The 9,991-nt window shown below is 46.3% G+C and overlaps 2 protein-coding genes across 2 annotated transcripts; one reads left to right on the top strand and one right to left on the bottom strand.

Moving 5' to 3' along the window:
* Positions 1-2,681: 2,681 nt before the first annotated feature.
* On the bottom strand, positions 2,682-3,108 carry LAJ45_11632 (uncharacterized protein; the record flags this gene model as incomplete). The annotated part of the gene is made up of 3 exons (XM_046121114.1): positions 2,682-2,807; positions 2,857-2,901; positions 3,046-3,108. The coding sequence occupies 3 exons, from the start codon at positions 3,106-3,108 to the stop codon at positions 2,682-2,684; spliced, it is 234 nt and encodes a 77-aa protein (XP_045965690.1).
* Positions 3,109-4,126: 1,018 nt separating this feature from the next.
* LAJ45_11631 (uncharacterized protein) lies at positions 4,127-7,973 on the top strand (the record flags this gene model as incomplete). The annotated part of the gene is made up of 6 exons (XM_046121113.1): positions 4,127-4,174; positions 4,265-4,578; positions 4,653-5,169; positions 5,240-5,670; positions 5,735-7,540; positions 7,598-7,973. The coding sequence occupies 6 exons, from the start codon at positions 4,127-4,129 to the stop codon at positions 7,971-7,973; spliced, it is 3,492 nt and encodes a 1,163-aa protein (XP_045965689.1).
* Between the last annotated feature and the right edge of the window lie 2,018 nt (positions 7,974-9,991).

Here is a 9,991-nt window from a genome sequence, read left to right as displayed (position 1 = left end):
TGTTTCGTCTCATTCCTGGCCATGGGAACACAGGTTGATCTTGGAAGAAAGGCATGAGTGTGATCAGTTCACCAGGCCTTCTGCTGCCTTGAAATCGCATTCCATTGTCAAAACTCAACTAACTCTTGGCATGCAAACCTTACTCCCCTTCACCTTACATCACTCACTGCCTCCTCTGACCTCACTCCAACTTTCTTCCTTCCTTCTACCTTGTTTCCTTCTTTGCTCTTAACCTTTCTCGCCATCCCCCCATTCCTCGTTCGTACCTTCTGCCATCCTCTTCATCTTCAAAGTTCTCCACCTCGCAACTTCCCACGACCTACAAAGGTTCAACTAAGCACATAACCCCTGTCGCACTAATGCAATGCAACGGAGCTCCCTCCGTAGCTAACCACACTTTCGGGTCTCATATAGTGTGCCAAGGTATTTTACACCACCTCACTTCAGGCCTTTCGGTGAAGTTAGGAGTTTGCGTCTTCAGGAGGTCTTGACACCGAAAACGAATAAAACACCTAACCCTAATGAACCCTAACCCTATAATGTGGTACCTTAATTACAAGACACGTGTGTGGGAGAGCGGTCTGGATAGGCTAGAGTGGAAATAGAACGAATAGGCCAATGATGCTCCGTTCTGGAAGGCTGAGAAAGGGTTCTGGAAAGAGAGAAAAGTAGTCGAGCGCGCGGGCCAAAAGGGTGACCCCGGGCTAGGGCGGTAGTTGAGATCAGGGAGATCCGGTATATACTGAGAGTCTGAGAGACATACTTGAGGGGTATCAAAATTATGCCTAGTCTGCGCTTGACGAATGATACTGGAACGATCGATTGGATTTTTATTGGGTAGGGTAGACTGATGCGGAAATCCTCAAGGTGCAGTTTGAGTCGTGATTTTAGCATCCAGGTTTTGAATTAAGTAGAGTATCATTGTATCAAGTCGCCAAAAGCCTTGGACCATACGGGTAGCGTCTATGCACGGGTACCAGTTCCTGGTTGGGATTTGTTGGCCCTGATAGATTCACAACCTCGAGGATCCCTTAAACCGATCATGACGATCTATACCTAAGATCCGTTGTGGAAAACTATGTAACCTACTAATAAAATGTAGGTACATGTAGTATCTGTTGTGAACCAACTTTACTCTATGTGTTGATCTATTCTCAAACTCAACAACTCATTGCTACGTATGTATGACTGACAGGCAGTGACAACTCATTTCATCAAAGGATTCCAGAATTGTGGCTCATGATCAACAGCGCCCGCGCCCTGGGTCTGACGCCGGTGAAGAGTCTTATGCCACGAATTGTCTTGGCAATATGGGCTATTTTGGACTGATGTAGGTACATGAGTACTCTAACTGCTTTACTCATGAACGCGACAATGCGATCCGAAATTAAGGTTTTATAATTATGTGCACGAGGTTTCATTAGGATTCAGGCACTGCATATATGCACCTGATGTATTTTTATAAGAGGCTCTACACAAGGTATGTATTCAAAGTAAGCAAGCCTTAATGGTGCGAAACGTATACAATAACGAGCCAATTTCAAGGTTGCACAGAAACCAGTAGGTACATATATATACACGCGAGAACCTGATTGACGTTTGTAATCGCGTATTAGAGGTATTCCTGGGTCAGCGAGGCTTCGCACCGGAAAGTCCACTACCAACGCCGCAGTCGAGCAGATACGGCCGGTACTTCGTAATATACGGATTCGATTACGAGTGCTACATGACTAGCCGAATGTTCACACTAGAAGCCCTGCCAAGGGAGAGATCGGTGAGGTCGTATAATCTTCAGACATCTCTGCTTATATGTAGGGGCCAATGGCCGCAGCTCGATGTCAAAACCTCAGAAACTGGTCTGCCTCGAACTCACAAGAGTGGAAGTGGGTGGGAGGGGAGAGCTATATAGCTTCTACTCTAGGCACGATGGTAGGACGAGTCGATATGAGTAGCCAATAGCGGATATTGCCGGATGCATGTTCTTACAGCTGACATGACTGGCTCATCGAGCCTTGTGAAGAAGAAAAAGGGACGCACTCACGAGTCACGATCTCGTGTTGTTAGGATGAAGAAAAAGAAACATTTATAAGCTTATTTTGCTAGAAGCACAACTAGATGTGGTCGCCTAAGTTATTGCTCGTAACGTCCTCATGCACCTGAGTGGCGCTCGTCGGGGTTCCCATGGTAGTGGGTGGCTTAGAGTGAGGCTCTGTTGCTTTCGCTCATCAGGGTACAGCTAGATTTTGGTACCTACATGTATTCATGATCGATATCTGGGGTAAAGCTGCGTATGCTTCGGGCTCATATCATGCTCATCTGAAGATGACGCAAGCCGCGGCCAGATCCACAGTGCATGAGATGTCATGTCAAGTTTCATGCTCAGGTCGATGGGCGCGAGGTTTTGGATGTCCGTTGACAGTTAACTTCGTCTCTAATATAATTCCATGGTACATGGTGTCACAAAGCCAAAACAAACAACACCTGGCCAAGGCTTCACCTACTTGGCCATCAACAACGTCAATCTTAATTCTGATTATCAAATTTAACAGCTTTATGCGATATCTGATTCTGGTTTGATACTTGGACTGGCCACGCTACAGGCTGAGTAATACTACCCCAATTTCGTTAACCTTCTTCATTTCAGGTACCAAGAATTTGACTGCCCCCCCATTCCCCATTGTCTACGCCCTTCTACTCTCCAGCTTTGTTCTTGCTCGAGCCAGTTTCGGATCAAAGCCACTGAGGCCCGGTGCGGTGACGGCAATTAACCCCGTCATTGATCTGATCTTCCATGGCTCATCCAGATACTGTAAACGTCCCCGAGCTGAGATATTTGTCACTCATGAAGCAAGTTACGGAACGAAGGCGAAATGAAGGCGAGAACGGACGATAGGGTCTCTTCTGCTGCTGGGTTAGTCACAAGGTCCTGCCCTCATATGTACGTAGGTATAGAATGCTGCTCCCTGATCGATGGCGAAGAACTTTGAGAAATAACTTTTTCGCGGGCTGTGCTTGAAGTACGAATCTCGGGTGACGGGACCCTACCTCGCGGGGGTTCTGGAGAGCCTCCAGCTGTTCAGGGTTCTTAAGGTCGTGTGCTGTGCACATTAATGACCAACCTTAAATGTGAACTTCAGCAGATCTAGAACCGAAGGTCAGGATTTCTAATATCAAGCTTGCTGCGCTCATTGCGAACATCGCGGGATCTTGAGAACATAGCGACTCGCTTGAATCGCCCCTGGCATAGCTCAGCCACAAGTGTGGCTGCTAGCTGCTCCCCCCCGGGACACCTACATGTATGTACTTTACATGGCGCCAAGGAACAGGTGTTAGTCGCTCCACATCAAGAAAAAGGCGCGCGGTACGACCACCGGTATATTGGGCTAGGGGGAAAGGTTTTGTTGTGTCTGCCTGTATCCCTCACTTGCATGCCAAAACTGAAATCATCCCGCTCAACCAATTATTCAAAATTCAACCCTCGATACATACAAGTGTTTCAATAATCAATTCCCTCGATCTTCCCCCTAAGAAAACTGATGTTCCACTGTAAATAAAATTTAAAAGTAAATGTGTTATGTTGTGGTTCCGTGTTCAGAATATTCCACTGGGCGGCCAGGTGGGGGGGCTGTGCAGCCATACGGAGCTCCGTCCGCGACGCAATACCCTCCGCGAATCAAGAAATAAAAGTAATTCTTGTTATCGTCCAGACGCTCCGGAAGGAAAATCCTGCGAACTTGAGATCATTATGGGAAAATCCATCGATCTGTTCTACGTACAATACGTACGGTACTGTAGATGTACTAGCTAACGGTAGTATCGCCGCCGTAGAAGAAAAATCTAGGCGGTGGTTGTAGGGAAGCTACAATTGTATCCGAGGCCTGCTTAGGCTGTGGCGCTTTCGCCAAGGTCCCATGAAACATTGAAGTAATAGGAGAAGTATAAGTAAATGCATGCGCACCGGACTCTTCAACCATTCCTCCAACAACGAGGAACCAGCAAGGGATTATATTAGACTCACTTCAGCATTATTTATCCCGACTTTACATCTATTCAAACCTCACAATTCTGATAGATCAGCTACACATCTATTAGTAACTTTGGTAGTCCAGCGCGTATTTACTTCACGATGCCCGTACCACCGAATCTGCTACCTCCTGCTATCCAGGTTACAACCGTAAGTTATAACACTAGTCCCTACATGTAGTCATTAAAATACTACACAGAAGAGAAAATATAGATCAAGGCTGAAATATAATATAATTAGACTTTTGAAAATAATGATGCTCCCTCTACCATAGAACGTTCCCCAATATCACCAACTTCGCTCAGCCATTTTCGAAGGGATTCAGATGCTATAACACCTACAGCTCTCTCACCATCTGGCTTCGAACGTAATTTCCTGGGTGTGGATACCAACCGGTCTCGTTCCTCCTCAGTCGGAGACGCGTCCATACTTTCCGGAGTAACTGCTCGGCCCGACACGCCCTACAATGGAATTGATTTTACCACAGTCGAGGACGCTCTTAAGCCCGACCCAGGGACCGAGGATGACTTCAAAGTTGACAACAACCCCTTCGCGTTTAGCCCTGGACAGCTTAATAGATTTTTGAACCCAAAGAGTCTTGCAGCTTACAAGGCTGTGGGGGGATTAGGGGTTTGGAAAAGGGGCTAAGAACCGATCTTGAGGCCGGGTTGAGCATCGATGAGGCTCATCTGGACGGACGAGTGACTTTTGAGGAGGCGTCGGCATACAAGAAAAATGATAGCCTTAATTCTGACTCTTCGAGAGGTCAGGGTAGCGGAGGCAGCGGCGCGGCTGAGATTACGAGGATTACAACGGCTGGTGGAACAGTAGCCTCGACATCTTTTATTGACAGAAAAAGAGTTTTTAAGGATAATGTGCTACCGACAAAATATGCAAAGAGTATTTGGATGCTTATGTGGGAACAGTACCAGGATAAGATTCTGTTGTTGTTGACTGGTGCTGCTGTCATTTCATTGGGCCTTGGACTGTATGAGACATTTGGGGTGGAACACGCGCCTGGGTCGCCCCCGGCTGTTGACTGGATAGAAGGCGTTGCTATTGTCGTGGCTATTATTATTGTTGTGTTGGTTGGATCTTTAAACGATTGGCAGAAGGAAAGACAGTTTGTTAAGCTCAACGAAAAGGTCAGCCTTCAGCACTCCTGCACCAAATTTCGGAAATTATACTAACCTACTTTGTTTTTGCTATTTACAGAAGGAAGATCGTGTTGTCAAGGCAATTCGCTCCGGTAAATCCATCCAGCTCTCGGTTCACGAAATTCTCGTTGGCGATATTCTCCACATCGAGCCTGGAGATCTTATTCCTGCAGACGGTATCTTTGTTCACGGCCACAACCTGAAATGTGACGAATCAAGTGCCACCGGTGAATCCGACCAAATGAAGAAGACCCCTGGTGACGAGGTTATGCGCCAAATCGAGGCAGGAACCGCATCGGCCAAACTTGATCCCTTTATCATTTCCGGTTCAAAGGTTCTTGAAGGCATGGGTACTTACTTGGTTACCTCTACTGGTGTCAACTCCAGTTTTGGAAAGATCATGATGGCTCTTCGTACTGAGGCTGAGGCTACGCCTCTCCAGGTCAAACTTGGCAAATTGGCTGATCAGATTGCCTACCTTGGTGGAGGGTGCGTTACACTACGATTCTACCATGACCTGCGAGTGATATCCGTGCTAATAATATTCTTTTAGTGGTGCTGTCCTTTTGTTCTTGGTGCTCTTCATTCGCTTCCTCGCCACCCTCCCCACTAGCAATGTTGGTGCCGCCGAGAAGGGATCGCAGTTTATGGACATCCTCATTGTTGCCATTACTCTTATTGTCGTCGCCGTCCCAGAGGGTCTTCCTTTGGCTGTAACCCTTGCCCTGGCATTTGCAACAACTCGTATGCTAAAGGAAAACAACCTCGTACGTGTCCTACGTGCTTGCGAGACTATGGGAAACGCCACGACGATTTGCTCCGACAAAACCGGTACTCTTACTCAGAACAAGATGACTGTTGTTGCTGGGACGATTGGCAGAGATGCAAGATTCGAATCCGCATCTTCAGACGCTGGTGAGAAGGCACTTCCAACCGCACAAGCAGTTGCCAGGTTTTCACCGGCAATCAAAGACCTCCTGCTCCAGTCTATTGTGGTCAACTCTACTGCTTTCGAGGGCGAAGAGGATGGTGTTCAAGCTTTCATCGGGTCAAAGACGGAAACAGCCATGTTGATGTTCGCACGTGACTACCTTGGTATGGATTCAGTTGCACGTGAAAGATCTTCTGCACACATTGTTCAACTCATTCCTTTCGATTCTGCTCGCAAATGTATGGGTGTCGTCGTCAAGCTTCGCACTGGTAACTATAGGCTCTATGTCAAGGGTGCTTCGGAAATCTTGCTGGGAAAGGCCACCAGATACACAGGAGATGTTTCCAACCAGATCATTGAGGAAATCGAGTTGACAGGAGCCGATACTGAGTCACTTAACGCTACAATCAACTACTACGCTGAGCGCTCTCTTAGGACCATTGGAATGCTGTACAAAGACTACAACCAATGGCCGCCCATCGGTGCTAAGGTGATGGAAGATGACTCGAACATGGCTGATTTCGACAACATCTTCAACGATATGACCTTCCTTGGACTTGTTGGTATCATGGACCCACTCCGCCCCGGTGTCTCTGAAGCTGTTGCCGCTTGTCAAAAAGCCGGTGTCATCGTACGCATGGTTACTGGTGACAACGTTGTTACTGCGCGTGCTATCGCTAAGGAATGTGGTATATACAGTGATGGTATAGTTATGGAGGGCCCTGCCTTCCGCCAGCTCAGTGAAACTGAAATGGACGAGATACTTCCACGTTTGCAGGTACTGGCTAGATCATCCCCTGAAGACAAACGTATCCTCGTTCGCCGTCTCAAAGAGCTTGGGGAAACCGTTGCTGTCACTGGGGATGGAACGAACGACGGACCTGCCCTCAAGATGGCCGACGTTGGTTTCAGTATGGGGATTGCCGGTACTGAGGTCGCAAAGGAGGCCTCCTCAATCATTCTCATGGATGACAACTTCTCATCCATTGTCAAGGCTATGATGTGGGGCCGTGCCGTTAACGATGCCGTCCGCAAGTTCTTGCAATTCCAGCTTACTGTCAACATCACAGCCGTCCTTCTTACCTTTGTTTCCGCCGTCTCCAGCTCTGATCGTACCTCTGTCTTGACCGCGGTGCAGCTTTTGTGGGTCAACCTTATCATGGACACGTTTGCTGCGCTTGCTTTGGCTACAGATGCTCCCACACCCGAGATCTTAAATAGGAAGCCTACGCCAAAGAGTGCCAGCCTCATCTCGCTGAACATGTGGAAGATGATCATTGGTCAAGCAATTTTTCAGCTGGTTGTCACATTCATCATGTACTTCGCGGGCGCTAGAATTCTGGGCTACTCCACTGAGACCGAGATCAAGGAGCTCAAGACTATGATTTTCAACACCTTTGTCTGGATGCAGATCTTCAACGAGTTCAAGTATGTCTCCCTTCCTCCTTCCATCTAATGATTTTTTTATACTAACGATTTTTACAGCAATCGTCGTCTTGATAATAAGTTCAATATCTTTGAGGGGATGTTCAGGAACTACTTCTTTATGGGTATAAACTGTATTATGATTGGTGGACAGGTTGGCATCATCTTTGTTGGTAACCAGGCCTTCTCCATCAAACCCATCAACGGAACCCAATGGGCAATCTGTATTGTCATTGCTTTCCTATCTCTGCCTGCCGCTGTCCTCATCCGCTGCATCCCTGACCCCTTCGTTGGTGCATGCTGGGACAAGCTCGTCATCTTCTTCGCCCCTGTCATGAGCGGGCTCGAGAGGGTGTGGCGCGCAATTCCTCGACGTGAAAAGAAAGAGAAGAAGCCAACCGATGAGGAGAAGGGCAAGGCAAACGCCTCACCTTGAAAGAACGTGGGACAGTTATCACGATTCCTATGAAGTTTATTGGTTTCGCCTATTATACAGGGGCAAGTACACCGGCGGCCCTTCGCTCCTAACCCTTCGAATTCGAGGAGGGCGCCCTTGCCTCTCTTTTTTCCGATTCCAATTTTACAAGAGAGGTTGTATGAGAGTTTTTTCGACAACAACTTTAATAATGTTTATATTACTGATCTTCGCCACTCTTATTCCTATTCAAGGCAATGTATTTCTAGTATTCGTTGCGCGGGTTTGTTGTATTTCTTTTTTTCATTTTCATTTTTTCCTATTTTATGGTGTCATTTGGCGTACGCGTTTCCGTTAACGTATTCATTCATTCGTTTATATCCGATATATATATATTATATACCTTTTTTATCATTCACTCATTTCGATTGGAGTTATACTTGGGCGGGGTTTTTCTTTTTCTGGGATGCATAGGGTTGGCTGAGGTAGTGTTCAAGGGGCTATGAGGGCTTGTGGAACATTTAGATTCCGTTTATTTCTTTTTTATTTCTCTTTTTTCTTCAATTCTTCTTACAGTGTTTTTTTCTTCGGAGGAAACCAAAAAAAAAAAAGCGTCATGGTTCTTGAGAGTTGGGAGGGGGTATGGTATATATTGTACTGTTATGTTATTATTGAGTTCTTATTTCGTCTCGATCGAGGAGGATTGGAAGGGGTTTTGTCCGCGATGAGCTAATGTCACGAGCTGGGTCGGTTATTTTTTAATAGAAATATATTCTTACATTTTCCACCAATTGGCTCTAGCTACTTATACGCGTGTTTCGGTCCGCCGGCAATGTGATGATTAGTTGGTTATTAATCCTTTGGATTCTCGTAGGGCTGAAGTTGCAAGTATCCCCGGCCCCCTATTTTGACTTCTATTGACATGGATGTTGGTTAATTGCCAAGAGCAGTATTCCTATGTGGTTTTCACCAGACTCGTTGGACTAAAAATAAACTATCGTGGTCAGGATCAGCCAAGCGAGTGATCTGAGTCCTGTCTGGTCTAAATTGACATATATTTTGTTTGCGAGAGCCTTCCATATATACCTGTGACTAAACGTAGGTTATCTCATCCCAGGGCGCTTAAGGAGTCCAGCGTGAAAATGGGCTCGGCCATCGAGTGATATATCATGATTCATGTATTTGTTTTTGAACAGGAACGGTCGCAGTGAATGCAATGAGGTCATGTATATATAAAAAGTCTCTTGAAAGGCTTCAAAGCTCTCGAGCAAAAAGGTACTAGTATGATCTTTGTCCCATTTACCAAAAAGTCAGAGCCAACCCAATCATATTATATTCACGCGCCCAGTGAAAGTTTACAGCCTCAAGCACGATCATCACGGAAGAAAAACTTATTAATTCCGGAGAATGCGAACCAGAAATATCAATACTAAGGGGAAAGTAAGCCTGAATTGAAAATAGAATTAGTGATTGGTCTTACGGTTCGATGTTGCAACATCACTCGACAATTGCAAAGTTATGATATCAAGGCTTACCTGGCTAGCATATGCACTGCCTGTAGTCAAAAAAGGATGTTTCAATGCTTTCATATGCCGATTCGATCGTGGACGGCCATAGTTTACCCAGACGTCGTCGTCGAGATAGAAGGTTTTACTGGGCAGATTACATCACTTCTACCAAGACTGGGAAGGGATAACGGTTAAACGCCTAGTGGAGGTTTTCATTGAGTATTTGCTAGGAGATACAGCTCCATATAGCGCGTATAGTAGGACTCTTGTAGATGTGGAGGAAGAGTCCTATTGGCCGAGTCAATCACTTAAACCCTGTTTCTACTCGCGTGTAAAGCCTCCGGTAGGATTATTGCGGAAATGTGGCGTTGGAGAATCGCTCTGTTCTCGGCGTGACGGCTGGTCCCTGTTTTCCACAATAATTCTACCAGAGGCTGTAGCATAAAGAACCAGAAAATGCAAATGCCTAGTTTGTATGGCAGATCGGCGCGACTCCATACAAATAATCCCTGCTTTGTCACTTGCATTTTC

This window comes from Morchella importuna, assembly GCF_003444635.1.
Source record: "Morchella importuna strain M04M26 chromosome Unknown Morimp01GS079, whole genome shotgun sequence".
NCBI lineage: Eukaryota > Fungi > Ascomycota > Pezizomycetes > Pezizales > Morchellaceae > Morchella > Morchella importuna.
This window is presented reverse-complemented; position numbering and strand designations above follow the sequence as displayed.